This window comes from Akebia trifoliata, chromosome 9 (assembly GCF_017979445.1).
Source record: "Akebia trifoliata isolate Shusen 1 chromosome 9, ASM1797944v1, whole genome shotgun sequence".
NCBI classification, from domain to species: Eukaryota; Viridiplantae; Streptophyta; class Magnoliopsida; order Ranunculales; family Lardizabalaceae; genus Akebia; species Akebia trifoliata.
The window spans coordinates 3,843,976-3,866,329 of record NC_141383.1 but is presented as its reverse complement, the minus strand read 5'-3'; the positions used below and the strand labels follow the sequence as shown (position 1 = coordinate 3,866,329).

General features: G+C 36.7%; 1 protein-coding gene across 1 annotated transcript in view; it reads left to right on the top strand.

Annotated features, from left to right (window-relative positions):
- TOC64-III (translocon at the outer membrane of chloroplasts 64-III) overlaps positions 1-21,920 on the top strand; it is a 29,244-nt gene extending 7,324 nt beyond the window's left edge. Inside the window, exons 2-13 of the mRNA XM_086454403.1 lie at positions 4,951-5,103; positions 5,349-5,473; positions 6,365-6,490; positions 9,493-9,675; positions 9,805-9,949; positions 11,084-11,252; positions 13,186-13,320; positions 13,489-13,689; positions 20,304-20,431; positions 20,514-20,565; positions 20,878-20,947; positions 21,457-21,920. Of these exons, the coding sequence (XP_086310529.1) occupies positions 4,951-5,103; positions 5,349-5,473; positions 6,365-6,490; positions 9,493-9,675; positions 9,805-9,949; positions 11,084-11,252; positions 13,186-13,320; positions 13,489-13,689; positions 20,304-20,431; positions 20,514-20,565; positions 20,878-20,947; positions 21,457-21,539 (1,570 nt within the window). The 3' untranslated portion in view covers positions 21,540-21,920. The remainder of the gene's footprint in view (positions 1-4,950; positions 5,104-5,348; positions 5,474-6,364; positions 6,491-9,492; positions 9,676-9,804; positions 9,950-11,083; positions 11,253-13,185; positions 13,321-13,488; positions 13,690-20,303; positions 20,432-20,513; positions 20,566-20,877; positions 20,948-21,456) is intronic.
- The last annotated feature ends 434 nt before the right edge of the window (positions 21,921-22,354 follow it).

Genomic DNA, 22,354 nt, shown 5'->3' with positions numbered 1-22,354 from the left:
CCGTTCCTATTTAGGTCTATGTTGAATTCTCTAACTAAGAACAAGCCTTTATTATTAGGAGCCCAAATTCTCACATCTTTCTCTCTCAAACCTCTTGACGCGTTATCATGGTATCCCATCAACTTCAAAATCTCTGGTACTTCCCAATCATTCAACAACCTCTTAAGGCCCAAGTCCCAACCCGTTCATCCCCTGATCCAACACCCATAAGCTTGTAATAGGAAGGTTTTTCTTCTTCTTCTTGAGATTGCAAATAAACGGGAAACGTATCCCTCAAAAGGAACCCCGCCCCCCAAATCCCCCTTTAAGATTCTTAAAAATCCAAGCTAACTAGAGCCCAAACTAAGCCCACTAGTAGGCCTGCTTGACCTTGGTACGCTTCTTGTATGCTCTAGCATCAACCCCTCGGGGTTGGGAAAAACTCAACTCCAACAAGAAAGTCTTCATGTATCTCTGGATCAATTTTTCTCAGTTTTTCCTTGGAAATCTATGTACTTTTACTAGCTGGTACGCCCAACCATTTCACTAAAAAACTCCTGTATTGGCTTCCCCTCTCGAAAGAATAGATCAGCAACATGCGTAGCATTGACTATCTTGGAACATGGAAGGAAATGCGCTATCTTGGAGAAATGATCCACTACAACAAAGGTGGAATTGTGCCCCTTTGTTGTCTTTGGAAGTCCCAACACAAAATCCATGCTAATACGAACCCAATGAACTTCTGGTGTTAATAATGGAGTGTACAAACCAATGTTCTGTGAAGTTTCTTTACCAAATTGGCAAGTCTGTCACCTCTTAACAAACTTCTTCACCTCCTTGTCATATTTGGCCGATGATAGCGATCAGTCACCATTGCCATTGTTTTATCCCAACCAAAAAGCCCGCCTAAACCATTGCCATGAAGTTCTCGAATAATTTGATCACTTAATAATCCTTCTAGAATGTACTACTGATTTCCCTTAAACAAGTACCCATCATGCATCATGTATGGTAGCTTCTTTCCTCCCATTGATCCTTGCATTTCAACTATTATGAAGTTGAAATATGGATTTTATAGTACTGGTTCTTTTGAGACAAGGTGATCCTCTAGCCACTTCGTCAAGGATATTGCGAAGAGTTCTAGTTCAACAAAAAAGTACAAAACCATGATTACTTGTTGTTTTGAACCAAATATTTCATTTCTAATAAATTTTTAGCTGTAAAATAAAAGAAAATAGTGATGAAAGAATAATAGCATCAAAGTGAGGATAAGAGTGTATGAATTTATTGGAGAAAAAGGACCCAAGAAAGAGTCCACAATCTGATTTTTGGAGAAAAGACTGAAAAACTGATTGGATGTTCCTGCATCAATCCCTCCTGGTTGGGAAAAACTCGAACCCGATGAGAAAGTCTTCACAACTTCATCATGTATCTATATATCAGTCTTCCTCAGCTCCTCGACAATTCATGAACTTTCACTAGCTGGTTTGCCCAACCATTTTACTAAAATCCACCTGTACGGGCTGCCCCTCCTTGATTTCACATCTTTGATGCCCAATACGTCATCAACGAATTTGGTTTCACCTTTGGAAGTTGTTCAAACTGAACAGTTGTTGAAATTGCTTCTCCATCAAACCCCTCAAATGGACACAAGTCAGATGCATTGAAGATAGGGATAATTTGCAAGTCTGGTGGCAACTCTAACATATACGCATTTGAATGAATTTTCCTCAACTCTTTGCATGGCTCAAACTTCTTTGACTTCAACTTGCGGTACTTCCCTTAGGATATCTGTTCTGCCTCAAATACACTAAAACCATGTAAACTTCTTGAAAATGCTTGACTTGCCAATGTTAGTTGGTGGTTGTTGCATAGGATTCATTACTAGCATTGATCACTGCCTTCCCTCCTTATGAACCTTTTGGTGTCTTGTTTATATATCAATTCACTGAATTATTGTAGGCAAATTTAGTTTGCGATCCCACTTCTTCACAGACTTCCCAACTAGGCATCTCAATATGTTACCCAAGCTTCGGATGATAACCACCGTTTGACCATTTGTTTGTGGATGTCATGTGCTAGAATACTTCTATTCAGTCTTAAGTTTTCTCTGTAGTCTTACAAAAGTGTCCCATGAACTTAACATCTTTATTGAAAAAATAGAGGTCGGTAGACTATGTAACCTTACCACTACTCGAAATAATAGATCATCAATACATAATATCAACTGTCTTATGACATGGAAGGAAATGAGACATCTTGGAGAAATGGTCTACGACAACAACAATGGAATCATATTCCTTTGTTGTCTTCGGAAGTACCAACACCAAATCACTGCTAATATTAACCAAGCAACTTCTCTACACTAGTCATGCCCATGATCTTCCCCTAATAGACCAATCTGATTCATGAGTTGGACCGAGTCAATATTTTTGAAATTGGAATAGCCTTTCGGTCCGTGATGAACATTTTTGGAATTGGTCGAGGCCTGAGTTTGAGTGACTATGTCAACAAATTTCGAGTAGATTTGATCCAAATGGCCCACCCCATATTGACTAATGTGTTATGATGGATTGGGTCATTAGTGGATCTTATCCTAATTGAGATGGATCTTTAATTTGGTTGGTGCACCTATTGGCGTGATTTAAACTTGTTGATTGAATTAAATGATTGATTGATTATATTGATTGTGTGACATGGCGTAGTTGATTTTAAATTTGAACGATTTTGATTAAAGCAACCCGGGAAAACACATAATTGGTTCGAGTCGTGACCTATAGGATCGTACCTAGATCAAAGGCTCTATGCTTTATACATGTCATGCTGATTGGTTAGGAGAAATGCTTAGGTTGCTCCAACTTGGGTACACCTATATATCTCTCGGTTTCACCCAATTGAATGGCACCGGTGACCCAATACTATATAGATATGAGACTCATTTGTGAGATTTCACATGTGAGGGTTGCATTGTTTAGAGGGGACTAGACCATCATGCAGTACTATGTTGGTTTTTTGGGGATTTAGAATAATGCAACTTACATGCCTAGAAAAACAAATACAATGTGTGCAAAAGGGCAAGGTGCTTTTGGGATGATTGTGAATGTCCTATGGGCCAAGATCAATCAACTACACATATATCAACACATTATCACAAAGGATCATCATTCTCACAAACAGAAAAGAAAAAATAGATCCACCCACTCTATTATATCATATCAAAGGGTTCAACTGAGTCAACTAAGGTTAGCTTGGTCAAAATGGATCAACCTAAGAAGTCAATGTAATGTTAGCATCCATTGATCCACCAAGATAAGACTAGCACGCACTGTCTGGGATGGCCAACATCCCCCATAGGGAGCTTCCAAGGATGTCACACATTTGACCCACACATGGGGTATCATGGGGGTGTAGTGAGTGTACACATTTGACCCTCTCATGGGGTATCATGGGGGTATAGCGAGTGTATATGTTGAACCTTGAAGCCCTGCCGAACATGTAGTTTTCCTGCGCTAACACTGTGTTCAGGCGTTCTCAAATGCACATGGGAACTCAAGATGATCCCCTCCAAGATTTCCCCAAGCTGGCTGTGGGTTGTACCAGGATAATGCCCACGAGATGGCATGTTGGCCAATGGAAGGGGATGGGCAAGTGCCCTCCTTTCTCCACAAGTGAAGCAACTAACCTGCCAAGTGCTGGTCGTCTTTGAATTGCTTGCACAAGCAGCATGTGCGTCAAATCTTGCAATTGCCTTTCCTTTCTCATCCCTACCAGCCACCTCAATGTTTCTGCCAATTGTTTGGCTAGTTATAGCAACCCCTTGATCAATTTTTGAGGCTATTTGTTTGCTCTGAGTACCCCCGACAGCAGCGGTATTCCTGTGTTGTGCCATCATGTGTCTAAAGAATGGTCTTCACGCATCATGATGCTACACCCGCCTTTCTGCCATTAAGTCATATTGTTGAGCATTTCTAGGTTGAACAAACGAACCACACCCATCTCATCCCAGTTGTTGCATTCATAGAACATTCCGTCATGTAATCTAGAACACTCCAATTGTTGCAATTATAGTGTTAGTCTACTTCCAAGGAAGGCCCTTTGCTGTGAGGTGATGATGGAGGCATTGTTGCTTTAATTCTTGAACCTGGCAATTCTACAGTTACCTTGTATGGAGCTCCTAGCGGATGTTCTCTAATATATCTTCTACACCATGCCTTTTAGGATCTACAACAACTAAGGCATCCTCACATAAATTCTTAGTCAGGATCATGAAATCGTCATTTATCACATCCTAGTTTGATTCGAAGAAGCGTTGCAGTAACAGTCAGGCCCAAGATCCTTTTCGCATTCCATGCCTCCAACTATCTCTGAGTCCTGCATCTCATCAATGGTCTTTCCAGCCAAGAACATCAATACAGAGTTATATGATCGTAATATAGGCCTCTTAGAAGTGGTTTCACACTGCTCTCGCTATTTGAGTTGTTATAGAAATCCACTAGTTCTTTGACTCTCACCCTCCAACTTGTTTCTGAATATGAATTTAACGTACTATGGGTGTTTGCAACTCAATGGAAGAGTTTTGAGTTATTATTCTCTTCCTTTAACCATCATTCATTTGTTTTTGGTCTCTAATTGATCTCCTCCAGATTCACTAGTTTTAGGAAATCGATTTTTATATTAAGTCTTTTACTTATTTCTTTTCTAGGTAAAAATTCTCCTTTCTCCTTTATACCCAAATGGCCAGTTTCTTGTAGAATCTCTTTCTTTTTGACGTTAATCTATCGGTGGTTAACTGTTTTACCCTTGTGAATTGAATTTTTTTTTCTACAAAGAGGTTTTGATTGTTTTATTGATAATTTCGAAGGTCTTATCCAAAATATCAACAACTATTTCATTAATGTCTTGGTGATTAACTGTTTACACTTGTAATTTTTTTTAATACTCACATACTTTGTTTGTTTTATTGATTAATAGATTCGATATTGATGGGTTTGTTACCGGGTTCGGCCATCCAGATTGGGCAAGGACGCATGATGCCGCAACTCGAACATCTGTGGTGGTGTCTGCCATCATTGAAGGGGGTGCCACTTGCATGGGGAAAACTGTAGTGGATGAAATGGCGTATAGGTTAGCAGGACCCAGTCACTGTGTCATGGATTGTGTTTTGTGTCCATCATATAAACTCTGTGGATTATATTCTATTGGCTTCCATTAGTATTGTGGATACACGTTGGTTTGATTGATCTCTCTCATGACACCAGTGGGTGGCATGCAAAGATACTATATGTTTATGTGTTATTTTTTAGGTCCTTTTAGTATTCTTCACAACTTATACATTCACTCTGTTTGATTCTGATTTGTATTATTCTCAGCACTACGGGAGAAAACAAACATTACGGTGCACCCACCAACCCTGCAGTTCCTGCACGTATATCTGGAGGATCTTCCAGTGGGTCTGCTGTAGCGGTTGCTGCTGATTTAGTTGACTTTTCTTTGGGTGAGCTCTTCTGTTTTCCCTTAGTTCTTCTACCATATGCATGATTTGTTCAAGGGAAACTAAGGTAATGGGCTTTAGATATTATATTGTATAGGTAGTGAAATGCTTGTGCCCATATTATTTGTTTTTTAATATTTATTTAGAGGGCTGCTATTGGCACCCCAACTTTTACTTATTACACCCCAATTTCTTAAATTATTTATCACCCCCCAATTAAAGATTAAAACACACTCTTCAAACATCACAGTGGCTTGGCTCAAATTATAATCTCAACTGTTATAACACGTTCAAACAATTTCAGTAGTTGGTTACAATTATGATTAGGCTCATATATAAAGTCCTAAACCCAAAAAATAGAAATCTAGCAGGAAAAACAAAACGAGGGAGCTTCTATTGGCACCCTAACTTTTACTTATTCTCAACCACTCTCTTATTTTCTTTATTTTATTGGGGTGTGCAATAAGTAAAAGTTGGGGTGCCAACAACAGCTCTCTTTAAATATGTTACAAAACAAAAGTGAAGGGAAAGTTTTTAGAGATGTGGAGCTTACATCAAGCTTATATCCACTACATGACATCCCGACAGATTCTGAACTTTCTGTTTCTTATGTATTTCTGTCAATTAATACAGTTTTTGCTCTCAATGTAAGGTCAGGTTTTGTCAACTAATAGTCATTAGGTGTCTTGAAACAGCTGGTGCTATGTGAACACCGATTTATCTTCCTCTTATCATTGGGGTTTTCATGTTAAAATTTTACATGGTGAATATAATATTGTAACCGTTTTTTTTCTTTGGGACATTCATGGATTTTTTTTTTCTATGAATATATTAGGCAGATTTGCTGTTTTTTAAATTCTCGATCATGCATTTTCGTTACTGAGCCTATCACAGGTATTGATTCTACTGGTGGTGTGAGAGTACCGGCTGCATTTTGTGGTATAATAGGATTTCGGACATCACATGGAGCTCTTTCAAACATGGGGATTATTCCCGTCTCACCAAGTCTCGACACTGTTGGTATGTGGGTAGGATTTTGTTGTCAAATTAATTCGAGATATCTTTGGAATATTAGTGTTGCTCGTGTACTTATTTTGGACGATTGAGTGCCCTTTCTGCCTCGTAACATATGCTTATTTTTATTTTTATCATTGTAACATATGCAATTTGTCGCTCATACAAAAACAATCGGATTGTTCTTTTTCTTCTTGGTTGGTAAAAACGAGACTTGATTATTGCTTGAAAGTTCTTGTTTTTATTTATCTACCATTGGAGAACAGGGCTCAGTACTTGATTACTAGTAGTCCAATTTCTGTACTTCTGCTATGGGTCTCTGGATTCTTGATGCATATCTACCCTTCAGTTTTCTAGAAGGGAACCTCTTTCTTATGGCATAGATATATTGAGCAACCTTTTACCTCGATTGCTTCGGGACATTATATAACGAATTTTACCATGGTGGTTATTTAATTCTAGTTTTTTAAATAGGTAATGCTATTATTTTGTGAATAAAAGATGCGTATACCATAAGAAGCATAGACATAATACCAGTAAGGTACGTATGAAATAACATACTCTGTTGATGTTTATTTGATTACAAGTGCAATGTCTAAATGCTTATTCCGTAACAAAGTTGGTTAGAATTTTTTGCTATTCAATAACTTTTGTTTGGGAAATAATTCTTGTTAGGAAATTATGTGATGCACCAAATTTTATATTAATATGTGGGTTGGGTAGTTGGGATAGGACGGTTGTTGTAACATGTAGGTTGTGGCAATAAAAAGCTAATGTTGCTATCTAGAGAAAACTATATTAGGGAGGTAGTTGATGCATTATTCAGGGACGACTAATAATAATAATGTAAGCCTCGGTGGTGAAGGAATGTTTAAAGGGTACATTTTCTATTTCCTTTTTTTTGGCATATAGGTTCGTACCTGTGTGTATGAGCCAACTATGGAGATTTCCGTTACTAGTTTATGGAAGAATTTGATGATGTTTATAGTGTGTTTTTTTTGGGAAATGAGGATAAATATCATCTTGTGGAGTGGAATTAGTTGTGTTTTTCAGAGAACTTTAGTCGGGGGTGTTTTGGAGTGAGCAGCCTTTGAGATAGATGATACAGTTTTCATTGGGAAGTATATTTGGAGAAAGTCGCTATCAAGTAAATATGGGTACAGGAAGATGGCAACAAAGTTCCTTCTTCTTATGGCCTTAGAGTTTTGAGGTATCAGGTTCAAAGTTGCAAGAGGAGAAAGTTATTATTCTAGGAAGGTCTTTGGTGTGGGGACTCCACTAAAACAGCGTTCTATCTTTTTGCTATTATCAGTGAATAAGGATGTGTTGTCAGGGACTTCTTGATGGTGGATTGAGGAAGCTCTTCTTGATATACGGTCTTTCAAAACGCAATTGGGAGTTGGATTCGGTTTTAGCCTTTGTCTTTCCTATGTAACACCCGTTGCCCATTTCTAGCGGATGACAAGAGAATTTGGTGGTTTGATCAGAAATGAGACTTTTCAGTCCTATCCTTTTATGTTTCTTGTCCTTCACTGCTTCCTCTAGGGTTCTCACATCCCCTCTAAGGTAAATCATGATAAAAATTCCCCCCTAAATTTGGAGTATATCCCACTTGAACAATATTTGGATAGTGGACCACCTCATTTATCGGAAGATAGTTATTTTAGATTATTGCATTATGTCAGAAAGAAGGGGAACTGTCGATTGCTTGCCTTTTCCTTTCAACATAACCAGGGAGGTGTGGGGTGGGGTGCCTGGTATCTCCCCCCCCCCCCCCCCCCCCCCCCCCCATTTTTGGCATTTGTTGGGTCATGCCTTAGGCCCTTGAGGGACGTGTGGGAGGCTTTTGGTAGTTGGATATCAGATGTGTTTCCTTTCCAAAGTTTGGGTCATTTGGTCAATTCTTTCCTCACAGATTTGAAAGAGAGGACCAATTATATGTTCTCTGGGAAAAAGGAAAATGTGGAGAAGATTCTCTTGAAGATCAAGTCATTACTGTTTTGATGGTCCATGATTGTAAAAAAATGTGAAGGTTATTTTTTATTTCATGATTTTGTTTTTTGGTGGTACCTTGTGCTATATGGTCGATCCTAGTCTGTTTTGGTTTTGTTTTATGTAACTTAAGTGGGACATCTTGTCCCTTTGATTGTATTATAGTTGGACATCTTGTCCCCCCCCCAAACACACACAAACAACACCCCATGATGCCAAGAAGATTCACAAAAAAGGGAAGACAAATAAGCACTTGATGGGAGAGCTATCCCCAAAGATTTACAAATTCAAATCAGTTTCACTAAGGACTAGAAACCCCTAGCTAGAAGAAGAAACTCTCAAGGAATTCCCTTAGGTTCCATATGGATTGTGCTTCCCTAGTACAATTTATTTGAATTTGAACTTGGCTTGAAAGATCCTATTAATTTTTCTTTCCAAAGATTCCTACATGTACAAAGGAATGACTTCCCATATAAATGGACTTAATCTTGAGTTGCTCCAACATAGAACAAGCTTAGACACAACCTACCAAATTCCTAAATCTTGGAAAAGTACTGCCATACCTGCATGTGAATTTAGTGGTTCAGAAGATAGTATTCCGTTGTGGCAGTGTTTTTCATGGACAAAACACATTATCAGTGATTATGAACCTATTTACCCCGTGATCCTCATTGAAATTTTATCAAGAGTAATCTCCATAGAAAGCATTTTTCGTTTAAAATAAACTTCATTGTCCCTTGTAGAATGACAAAGAGGAAGAATCCCTTGAGCAACTCAATTCCTTTAACACCATTAACACTTACGACTTACATGTTAATTTTCAAAATGATGATAAATTGGCTTATAGGCTCACAGAATGGGGAATTGTGTACTGGTTGCAAGAATTAACTTTGGACATAAATATCTGGGTTACAAGCTTTTATTGATGGTGGACATGAATCAAGCTTACTCACTCATTAGCATGCATATGAAGCAGTTCTCTTTATTTCTTTTGATGTTAAATTTTCTATGCTCAGGATGGTTTGCTAAGGATCCTAAAATATTACGTCGTGTCGGTCATGTGCTGCTGCAACTTCCATATGTGGCTCCCCGTGCGCCTAGAAATATTATAATAGCTGATGACTATTTTCAACTACAGAAGATTCCTATGAGCCGGATTGCTCAGGTGGTAATTAAATCCACCGAGAAGTTGTTTGGAAGTATGTATGACTTATATTTTTTACATGATTCCTCGTTTGCTTTTCTCTCCGGTATTTCTTGTTATTTTGTATTGCTGATGAATTTCTTGTGTGTAATGCCTTCTTTTATTCTTATAATGAATACTCTAGAACAAGGTTTGAAGCATGCAAACCTTGGAGACTATTTGGATTCCAAAGTACCAAGCTTGAATCAATTTCATAACAAGAACAGAAATGGTGAGCTTAAAACTTCCTCAATAAGATCACTTGCAAATGCTCTGGTGTTTCTTCAAAGGTGAGGCTGCCATCTTAATCTGCTGAATTCCGTTGTATTTGATATCTTTATATGATTAAGCTATTTAGCAATTTGTGTGAAAGACTTCTAAAGCTGTTACATAACTTCACTATATTCTTGCCATGCATGTGCAATACCCTTTTCTTTTATTTTTTTATGACTAATATTATAATTCTGAATAAGATATTTTTTAGATAAAAGAATAGAAAGTTTATTAAAAAGCTAAATGGGTAGATAAATTAACTATATTGCTTTTGTGTAGTGTTCATAAAAAATCAAGATAACCCTTTAAAGACCCTAAATCATTCTTCTGTCGTTTAAATTGAAACCAACATGTAAAATTTATCTTAGGATATGGAAAGAAAGGGAGGTTCGAGAATCTGCGGTTTAAGCAAGGAGGTGGCTGGGAAGAGAGGCAAGCATATTCTAACTGATCTCTCTAGGTGCATTCTGGTTCAAGTTGAGTAGAAGCTTTTCGAGATTTGTAGCGTTTGTGTCAAAAGCCAAATGATTATTTCCAAGGTGTCCTAATTGCTTCTTAACATGTGCCCTTAGGGCACATATGAACAAAACCCTTAAAACTTTACAAATGGGTGGACCCCATAATTTCCCCTTGGTTTAAAATAGGCTAAAAGCCTGGCAGTTCCTACAGAATAAAAAGAAAGAAAGAAATCAGGAAGGAGAATGAATAAAGGAAAGAAAGGAGAAAGAGAAAAGTCGAGATAAAGAAGAAAAAGGAAAAAGAATAAGAAGAGATGAAAATCTCATGTACGGTTCTGGAACAGGGATTCTTTGAAAAAAAAAAAACCAAAATGAACGACCGTAACGGATATATTTGATAAGCTAGGCTGTAATTGTGATGGCATTCAAAGAAAGCAGGTTTCTTATTGTACTTCAAAAGTTTGGCATTATTGATAATTGTTAACTAGCTTGATTGGGAATTCTGTGAGATAAGAAACCTATCTATATTTGGAGGTTGAGATTAGTCTAGGTTATTTTCTCCTACATTAATTTTATGTATCATGTTTGTGTCATTGTTTTGTTCTGATGAAGTCGGTTTATGCTGCCATTTTTTCCAATTGACCGAGACAATCTCTTCATGTATGTTTTACCTTATTTTCCCTCTTAACATAGGCACGAGTTCAAAAATAATCATGGGGAGTGGATCAACTCTCCCGAGATAGTTTTGGATCCTGCCATATCAGCACAAATTAGCGACAGTTTGGATTCGGCAGATGCAAAGATTGATAATTGCCAATCAATAAGGAATGAAACACGCTCAGCACTCAATTCTCTTTTGAAGGTATTCTATTTCGCAAGAACTATATAGAGCAATAAATTTCTTTTGCATTTAGTTTGGATACACCTAGGTTATTATATTCAATTTTTTTTATTTTTTATCTTTGCTATTTTTTTTCCCGATATAGTGCATTATTAGTCTTTTTTATTATTATTATTATTAGTAAAATTATGCTATTGTTATTATTTCCACTACCGGGCTCTCAATTCTTGCACGTATGTGTAACAAATTGTTGTTGATCTTCACTTTCATACTTCATATGGTAGTTTATTTATTTTGATGACTTAATCAATGTGTTTTAATGCCTTTCTTATCATTTCCTATAGGGTCAATAAAATTTCTTCAATATTTCTCTCATTTCCATAAGTTGTATTAATTTCGACACTGATCGAAATATTGCGTGGAAATATTTTCACTTCCAGGTTAATCAAAATAGGCATCAAAATCAAAATTTAATACCTTGGAAGAAAGGTATAATAACAATTTGATTACAAAACCACCACCACCACCCCCCTCCATAGACAATTGAGCAACTAAATACAAAATCATTGAAACGAAGACCAATGCAATCTCTAAAGTCTAGATGCCCAAGTCTTTGACTATAAAACCTTGATGTTTAGGATAACATGTACCTCTTTCTCTCAAAAGCTATGATTCCTTTCCTTCGATTACTCTAAACAAACTGTGGAAAGGAGAAGCCTCCCTGACATGTAGCCTTTAAAAGAGAATGCGAAGGTGAAGTTGAAGGTGAAGGTGAACCGTACTGAAAAATTCATTGTAGAACTTGGCATGGCCTTAATATATCTCTTAAGGGGGATAAAAAGAATACCAAGCTTGTCTTTCTAGATGTTCAAACTTCAGTTTCATTTTGGTTAGACTTTGGCAAGATGTTCCGGAGTTTGGTATGGTGTAAATGAAAGAAGTCAAAAAATCGTTTGTCTCGATTTGTATCATTTGTACTGTCACAACAAATTGAGACATACAGAAAAACAGAACATTAAATCCTGGGTAGATTTCACCGCATGCAGAAAAGATTAAATCTAATGTCTGGAAATCACCGTTGGTATTGCTTTATGGTAAATAATGACACCATGAAGTTGGTTAATATCCATGTGATCATTAATCCTAGTGCCACATGGCATTTAATTAGAGGACCATCAAATCTTTGTGCTCCAAGGGGGTAACCAAGAACACAAGGTAGATCTAGTTATGTTTTAATTAAAATGCTACGGCCCTCCACCAAATACCTAGTTGAGTATTCTTTTTGGCTCATTCTTCCACATTAAACAATTTTTTAATATGAAAGATAATAGAGAAATATACCTAGTCTGAGTCGACCAAGTCATAAATCTTTTCTATTAAGTGACATTTATTTGGTAGCTTATTTAAGCATCAATTATACTTTGATGCAACCTAGGTTAGTATGTTCTTAGTATAGCGATGTGTATCATTGTGAACTAGTGTATTTTTTTTATAAAATTAAATGTTTCTAGAGGACATTTAATTGCTTCAAACACCATATTTTTAAAGCTGCTTCTCTAATGACGATTTATGCATCAAATGCATTTGGAATTTATCTCGGAATGTTTTGATTTGCCTTGATAAGCCCAAAAGCGTCCTCTCATTTTCCTAGACTAGATGGTGGTATGTGCAAACACACCTTATTTGAAGAGCTTATTTGTAATTTTAAAATTAATTAAAGGGTGATTTTGAAGATCACATGGATATTTTGTAATTTTGCAAACTAATTCAAGGAGAAAAAATACTAAAGCCAACGTAATTTTTGAAACGAACGATTGCAATTTTTAGATTTTCGCCAAAATGACCCTAATTATATTAAATTTAAATGTTAAGAAATACAATTATCACTTACTGAAGAAATGATATTTTATTTACTTGTTTATTAATCCATGTTATCTTTTGGCGTCGTATGCAGGACGATGGGATTCTTGTAATTCCTACAGTTGCTGATCCCCCTCCAAAACTTGGAGCGAAGGATATCTTATCGCAGGACTATTGGAGCCGTACTTTTAGTCTGTTGGGTATTGCTAGCATGTCTGGCTGTTGTCAGGTAAAATGTTCTTGTTGATTCCTATATAATAATGATTATGTTCCTCACATATGATACGTTTATCAGAATCAGCAAATGTAGTGGTTTGACTAGTTAGTTTCCTTCCATAATGATAATTCATGCTGCTTTGTTTATTGATTTATTTTAAATTGAATTATCTCACTACAGGTTTCTGTACCCCTGGGGCTTCATGACAACTGCCCGGTCTCAGTGTCCTTCATAGCCAGACATGGGGGTGATCGCTTCTTACTTGACACTGTCCAAACCATGTATGATTCCCTTCAGGAGCAATCTGATCTAGTGTCTAAATCCAACTTTTCAAAAAATGCCATCAGCCAGGAAGAATCTGCTGAGATTGCTAAAGAAAAGGTAGATTTTATCATGTGTGTGTTACCTACCACTGGTAGCTTTTTTTCTTTTTTGTGATTCCATGCTCTAATGCTTCTCAATTGGAGATTGATCTTTGGAAAATATGGTAAGTTTTGTATTATACTTAATATTCCGATGAAGTATCATGATGTCTACAGCCTTGTAATTAGGGGTGGCAATCTTAACACGACTCAAAAACAATACGAAATTAATGGGTTTGAGTCATGATAGTGTCGACCCGTTAACATGATTATTAAACGGGTTGTATCTAAGTTAGGGACGTTAACCCGTTTTGACATGTTTAGTTAGTGTGTCATTAACGTTTCGTTTTAAATCATAAAATATAGGAGGTATCTCAAATATCAACAATTATTTAAGGATTTTTAAAATTGTCCGTTTTTCTCCTAAAATTTTGTAGAACTTCTCCATAATACATTTTTTTTTCCTTTTCAAATTTAATATATAGAGGGTGTTTTAAGATATTTTTCATATCAATAAGAGTTGAACTTTTAGTTTGGGAAAGAAAAACACTTACATTATAAGTAAGGTAAGTATCTTGACTACATTTGTAGGAGAATCAGGAAATCTGATCTCATAGAATCAAGAAAATAAGATATTCTTTTTTATTATTCTTGATCATTTTTGACTTTCTAGAATATTCTTGTAATCTTCTACAATAGGATAGTTGGTTTATTATTCTAGATTATTCTTGTAATAGGATAGTTGGTCTATAAATACCACTATTGGGGCATTTGTAATGATCATCCAAGAATTCTCAATAAATTCAATTTTTCTACATGGTATCAGAGCACTAGGTTTTGATCTAGGGATTATCTTTGGCGGGCCAAAATCCGTGGAAGACGGCTTTAACCAGTGCGACCAGCAAGGATTCAGCGGCATCAGGGGAAAGTACCGCAAGTTCGAACCTAAACTCCTCCATCTCATTCAGTGGTTCGGAAGGGTCCACGAATTCGTTCCAATTGAATATCCATCGTCTAAATGAAAAAAACTACACGGAATGGTTGCAAATCGTTCGTTTGATTTTTGAAGACAAGGGGAAGCTTGGATATCTGACAGGAGAAGTGACAAAACCTGCAGATGGAGATTCGACTCTCAAGACCTGGGAATCAGTAAATTCTTTGATTATTGCGTGGTTGGTGAACTTAATGGAACCCGCAATTGGTAAGTCTTTCATATTCCTGCCGACGGCCAAAGATGTTTAAGAAACAGTCAGGGATACGTATTCCGATCTAGAAAATTCTTCGCAGATTTTTGGTTTAAAATCCAAATTTTGGCACGCGAAACAGGGTGATCGAAATGTAACCTCCTACTACAACGAGTTGATGACATTGTGGCAGGAGTTAGACCTCTGTTATGATGATGTCTGGGAGTGCGCGAATGACAGTGTCCGGTTCATGAAACAACAGGAGAATGATCGTGTATTCATGTTCTGGGCAGGACTTAACAAAGAATTAGACGAGGTGCAGGGCAGAATTTTAGGGAAAACTCCTCTGCTAACAATTCGTGAGGCCTTCTCAGATGTTCGGAGAGAAGAAGCACGGCAGAGTGTGATGCTTAACAACAAATCGGTTTCTAGTACTACTAACTCGGAAGTAGAAAGTTTTGCCCTTGTAATTCGGGATTTTCAGGAGGAGGTGAAGAAGGATGGTAAGCGTTCTGAACGGTCGTGGTGCGATCACTGCAAACGTTCGTGGCACACACGGGAAACTTGCTGGAAAATTCATGGCAAGCCTCAAAACTGGAAGAAGTCTGGTGAAAAAGGGCGTGCACTTCAGGCTAGTGTCTCGGATCAAGAGCAGCAGTCTTCTTCAAGTTCGTTTCCTTTCACTAAGGAGCGGATAGACCAACTGTACAAGTTTCTCGAGTTTCAGAAAATCCTTTTTGTTCTTTGGTTCAAAAAGGTAATTACCTGAAAACAGCTCTCATTGGTGTCAACCCTGATCTCACATGGATCATCGATTCAGGTGCAACCGATCATATGACAGAGTTGTCAAATCTTTTTTCTTCGTATAATCCTTGTGCAGGTAATCAGAAAATTAAGATTGCAGATGACTCTTTCAGTCATTTCAGGAAAATGTTCTATTATAGTATCTCCATCACTCACTCTTCACGATGTTCTTCACGTTCCCAAACTTTCCTGTAATCTTTTGTCTGTCAGTAAGCTAGCCCGTGATCAAAACTGTTAAACTAATTTTTTCCCAACTCATTTTGTTCCAGGATTTGACCTCGGGGAGGATGATTGGCAGTGTTAAACAGAGTGGAGGACTCTACTGCCTTGATGATAGATCAAAATCGAGGCAACAATCTCAACAAATAAGTTTCTGCTTTGAATCTATTTCTGTTTTCAATAATAATATTATGTTATGGCATTTAAGATTAGGTCATTCAAATTTCAAATATTTAAAACATTTATTTCCTAAGTTGTTTGGCAATAAAGATCTATCTATGTTTCATTGTGAAATATGTGAATTTGCAAAACACCACCGTACATCTTTTCCTTCACAACCATATAAACCATCAAAACCTTTCACCATTATTCATAGTGATGTTTGGGATCCTAATAAGATAAGTACACTTTCTAACAAGAGATGGTTCATCACATTTACGGATGATCATCCTCGACTCTGCTGGGTGTATTTATTGAAAGAAAAATCAGAGGTCAACGCGTTTTTAAATTTTTTTACAATATGGTGCAGACTCAATTTCAAACTAACATACAAGTTTTCAGGAGTGATAATGGGAAAGAGTATTTTAACATGACCTTGGAAAATTTTTTTCTTGAAAAAAGAATAATTCATCACAGTTCTTGCATCGATACACCCCAACAGAATGGTGTTGCAGAAAGAAAAAATAAACATCTGTTGAAGGTGGCTCGCGCGTTACTTTTTGCAACTAATGTTCCCAAGTATTTGTGGGGAGGCTATTTTAACTGCTGCGTACTTAATAAATAGAATGCCCTCTAAAGTTTTACAATTTCGAACTCTTTTCCAAGTTTTCACAATTGTTTTCCAACTGCTAGACTTTCTGTAGATCTACCTCTAAAAATATTTGGTTGTATGGTTTTTGTTCATGAAGATCGGAAAATTGGAAAACTTGAGCCTAGAGCTATAAAATGTGTCTTCATTGGTTACTCCCTAACTCAGAAAGGCTATAAATGTTTTGACCCAATATCGAAAAAATGTTTTGTCACAAAGGATGTTTTACATTTTTTGAAAAACAACAATATTTTAAGAATATTCATCTTTAGGGAGAGATTTTTAAGGAAGATTCATTTAACTTGGGCAATGTTTTTCTCTAAGATGATGTGTTTCTCTCGCAAGAGTCTGAGTCTAGTATCTCTGACCTACAGTAAATGGTCAAGATTCGTTCTTTGAAACTCCTATTATGAGTGATGCTTCCCCTGAGTCTAGGCCCACATTTGAAAAACAATCTAAAAATCAGAATTCTGAACAACAATTTTTGGAAATCGAAAATAAGGAACAGTCTACTATAATGTCACAACAGGATAATAGATTCAAGGAAGGTGACCGAACTTGGAAAGGGATTGTTTACTTGAAGAAGAATCATAAGAAAAGGAAAGACGAATTGACTCTACAGCACAGCCATGATTCTGAACCAAGGATGAATCAACAATCTGAATATGTTACAGGTAATTCTCTTTCTCTTCCCAACAATCAGTCTAAGCCTTCTGATTTAGACATTCCTATAGCTCTTCGTAAAGGGGTTAGATTTTATACTAGTCATCCACTGTCTAAATTTGTGTTAAACTCGAAATTGTCTTTCATCTTTTGTTGTTTTTACCTCTCAATTGTCTAGTGTAGAAATTTCTAACAGTGTACAAGAGGCTCTAAAGGTTCCAAAGTGGCAGGAAGTAGTACTTGAAGAGATGAGAGTTCTTGAGAAAAATAATACTAGAAGTGTTAAGGCATGGGCAGCTGGGAAGACCACTGTGGGTTGTAAATGGGTCTTCACTGTGAAGTACAACTTTGATGGGTCAGTGGAAGGATACAAGGTTAGGTTGGTGGCAAAGGGATTCACCCAAACATATGGCATTGATTATTCTGAGACTTTTGCTCCTGTTGCAAAATTAAACACGGTGAGAGTACTTTTATCTATTGCTGTTAATCTGGACTGGCTCTTGCAACAACTAGATGTGAAGAATGCCTTCCTCAATGGTGACTTGGAGGAAAAAGTTTACATGGATAGTCCGCCGGGCTTTGATGAGAAGTTTGGCTCAAGAGTATGCAAACTAAAAAAATCCCTGTATGGTCTCAAACAGTCTCCAAGGGCTTGGTTTGAGAAGTTCACACAGTCTGTCAAAAAACAAGGATATTCTCAAGGACAAGTTGATCATACATTGTTTTTCAAGTTCTCTTATGAAGGAAAGGTGGTTGTGCTAATAGTTTATGTTGATGATATTATTCTCACAGGTGATGATATGATCGAAATAGAGAAACTGAAGAAGAGCCTTACATTAGAATTCGAGATTAAGGATTTGGGAGTGCTAAGATATTTCCTTGGCATGGAAGTTGCTCGTTCAAGGAAAGGAATCGTTGTCTCTCAACGAAAGTATATTCTTGATCTTTTGAAGGAAACCGGGTTGAGTGGTTGCAGACTGGCTGAGACTCCCATGGATCCCAATGTAAAGCTTTAGGAAGAGGGTAGTGTTCCTGTTGATACTGGTAGATACCAGAGATTGGTTGGAAAACTAATCTATTTATCTCATACTCGACCGGATATTGCCTTTTCTGTCAGTATTGTTAGTTAATTTATGCACGCACCTTATGAAGAACACCTCGAGGCGGTCTACCGAATTTTGATATATTTAAAGTCTATTCCTGGAAAATGTCTGTTTTTCAAAAAAACAAATCAAAGGAGTGTTAAGGTATTTACTGATGTAGATTGGGCAGCTTCGGTGAATGATAAGAGATCTACTTTAGGGTATTGCACCTTTGTGTGGGGAAACTTGGTTACCTGGCGAAGCAAGAAGCAAAATGTTGTTACCAGAAGTAGCGCAGAGGCTGAGTTTAGAGCAATGGCTCAAGGGATCTGTGAGGTATTGTGGATATACAGAATCCTAGAAGAACTCAAGATGACTGTGAAACTTCTTCTGAAGCTGTATTGCGACAGCAAGGCTGCAATAAGTATTGCTCACAATCCTGTCCAGCATGATAGGACGAAGCACATTGAGATTGATCGACATTTCATTAAGGAAAAAATTGAAGCTGGAACTGTTTGTTTGCCGTTTGTGCCTTCTAGTCAGCAAACAGCCAACATCTTGACTTAGGGGCTTGCTAGACCTAACTTTGAACATCTGATAAGCAAGTTGGGCATGATTGACATCTATGCACCAACTTGAGGGGGAGTGTAGGAGAATTAATAAATCTCATAGAATCAAGAAAATAAGATATTCTTTTTTATTATTCTTGATCACTCTTGACTTTCTAGAATATTCCTGTAATCTTCTACAATAGGATAGTTCGTTTATTATTCTTGAATTTCTAAATTATTCTTGTAATAGGATTGTTGGTCTATAAATACTACTATTGGGGCATTTGTAATGATCATCCAAGAATTCTCAATAAATTCAATTTTTCAACAACCTTGTGCCATCCAAAACATAATCCTATGCACTAGGATGTAGAGGACACAGTTCTATGAACTTTGAAAAAAAAAAATTCTTCGAAAAATAGTTATTTTCTCCATTGAATTTTAATTTTAAATTTGGGAGTTCGGTTATTGTCCATTTTCAACATTTTGGATCAAGTTCAAAAATGACTTTATTTATATTGGTAGGTATTGGTTTATAGTTGTGCGACTTTATTTCAAGTAATGGTATTTAATTTTTGGTGGTGGAAATAGAACTTATTTTTTTCACCTAAGATTAAAATTTCACTGAGTGGGTTACACGGGTCAGGTCAGGTTACCCATTTAATAAATGTGTCAGGTTTGGGTTTTAGTTTTTGACACTATTATTTAAATGAGTCGGGTTAGTTTTAGAATCCCCTTACCACAAATTGCAAACACGACCCGACCCGACCCATTGTCTACCCTACTTGTAATCGGAAATATTAAATGGGTCAGGTCAGGTTACCCATTTAATAAATGTGTCGGGTTTGGGTTTTAGTTTTTGACACTATTATTTAAATAAGTCGGTTTAGCTTTAGGATACCCTTACCACATGATACAAACATGATCCGACCCATTGTTGGCCCTACTTGTAATCGGAAATATTTTGACATCCACGATGGATTTATGCTACCTAAAAGAAAGCAATCATGGAATTATGTTAAAGTGATGCAATTACCTTTTGATAGTATTTGTAAATTGATGGAACATTTTCAGTTCATGCCTTGTTTTGCACCAAGTGCTTTCTATCTTAGATTTACCATGCATTTTACAATGTCCATCTTTCTGCTTGCTAAGTATATACTTGCAGCTATTTTAAGACATCCATTCATAATTGCTATTTTGAGAAACTCTACTTGGAATTCCATATTAAATGTTCATGTTTGTCATACATAGTTTTCCTCTTCTCTTCTTTGGACTTGTTGATGTCTTACATTATGTGTTTCAAAACTTTCTTCATTCAGGGTAACATTGCTTTCAAAGATAAACAATGGCAGAAAGCTATCGGGTTCTATACTGAAGCAATAAAACTTAATGGCGAGAATGCAACATATTATAGTAACAGGGCTGCAGCATATCTGGAACTTGGGAGGTATTATTATCTTTCTGATATTTTTATGCCTCAAAACTCTCGAGTGGTGTGTCCCTAATGATTCCCATTTTTGTTCATTTAGCTATCTCCAAGCTGAGGCAGATTGTAGTACGGCTGTCACTCTTGATAAAAAGGTAGGTTCTGTTGTAAGCAAAAGTTTCTTCCATAGCTTCTGTCTCCTTGTTGACTAGTAATTCTGTTGACATCTTGTAGAAGTGTAATATCATATTGTAGTTCTGCGAAATATAGCTTTTTTGGGCAAAGGGTGCTAGGTGCAGTCATCCACAAAAGAATTATTACAAGTATCATTATTGAGGCTTGAAAACTATGTTTTCATAAAACAAAAAAAAATGTTCTATGGTCTTGTGAATTATAATTTAGAAACGATTGTTGGTGATATATTATTTTAAGGTAGGCAGTTTGTAAATCTCCCTTTTTTTGTTCAGAATGTGAAGGCCTATTTCCGAAGGGGAACAGCACGGGAGATGCTTGGTTATTACAAAGAAGCGATAGAAGGTTATTATTTATCTTTTTTATTTTCTTTCATGCTGTTTTAGTTTATAGTGGCCCCTTCCATTTGTATAATTACCGTCCCTAGTTTTAAGTAGTGGTGCAACTTGATGCAGTTCAAATTGAGAACGGAACCAAACTGATAGCTGGTTTGGTTTGGAGCAAGTTGTAATTCGGTTCTGAGTTGAGAAAATGGAGAACTAATCAATTTGGTTCAGTTCTCAGTTCAAGGCTTGTATAGAACCAAACCTTTAATAACTTGACTACTTTTTAGGAGTTAGAACATTGAGTAATGACTTTTTTTTATGGATAGATTAATGACTTATTATATGAAATTTCATGTTCATTAAAAATATGTTGCTTCCCAATAGGTTCATAAGATATTGACAACCCATAGCACCGAACCGAAACAATCCGACCTTAGTTCGGTTTGCTTTGGTTCTATGGGAAATGCAGTTCAGTTTCTTTTAGTCCCAACCTGAATTGGTTGCATCTATTTTCTTCTATCTTTGCAGATTTTAGATATGTGCTTGTTCTAGAGCCAACCAATAAGAGAGCAGCAATTTCTGCTGATAGATTAAAGAAGTTGTTTCAATAGAGATATTTAAACAAGCTTCAAGGACGTTCGACTTCTCAGCATTAAGTTTTACTTCGACAACCTCACATTTATCTATCTTCACAAGGGGAGACCTATCTGAGCAGAGATATTGATCAACACGCTTTTGAAGAACTCCAATGACAATCCTCCTTTCTTGTCCAGGCATTTTGATGGTTTGAAATGCATTTATTTGCTCGGTCGAATCATCAAAAAAAATTAAATGCTCGAGTTTCTTACGCTTGCCTGGGCTTGTAATTATTGGACATTTTACTTTGGAAATGTAATTCGATCACTGAACCAAGCTTTTATCCAGGTAATATGTACATTGGCATTAAATTTTGAAGCAGACTTATGTCTAGTTTATCCTTTTTGGCTTCTACACATTTTGGTCTATTTTTTTTTTGGCTATACAGTGCATGCTCTTGTCTCTATATCCTATGTACCATCGAAGAAGTATTCTCTTTTTGATAGAAAATTACACTAAAGATTCCTTGAACAACGTGGATTGCCTTTATTCTTATATCAATGGAGTCCATATTTGGTTAGTCTGGATTATTATCTTTATCATGTTTTGGTTCCATATATACAGGTTCGAGGCGGGGGGAGGTTGGATTCAGCAGTCCTTGATAGAGAAATTGTTTCATTTTCCCATATTTAAGAGCAAGCTAACCATGGAAAACAAAAGAAACTTGAGTCGAGCATTATTTCATTAGGATCACTAGACATCTTTCAATACAAAGCAACATATTTTTTTGTGTGGCTGTATAATATTACAACTTTACGAAAATGCGTTTAGACACCTTAAGGTAACTCTA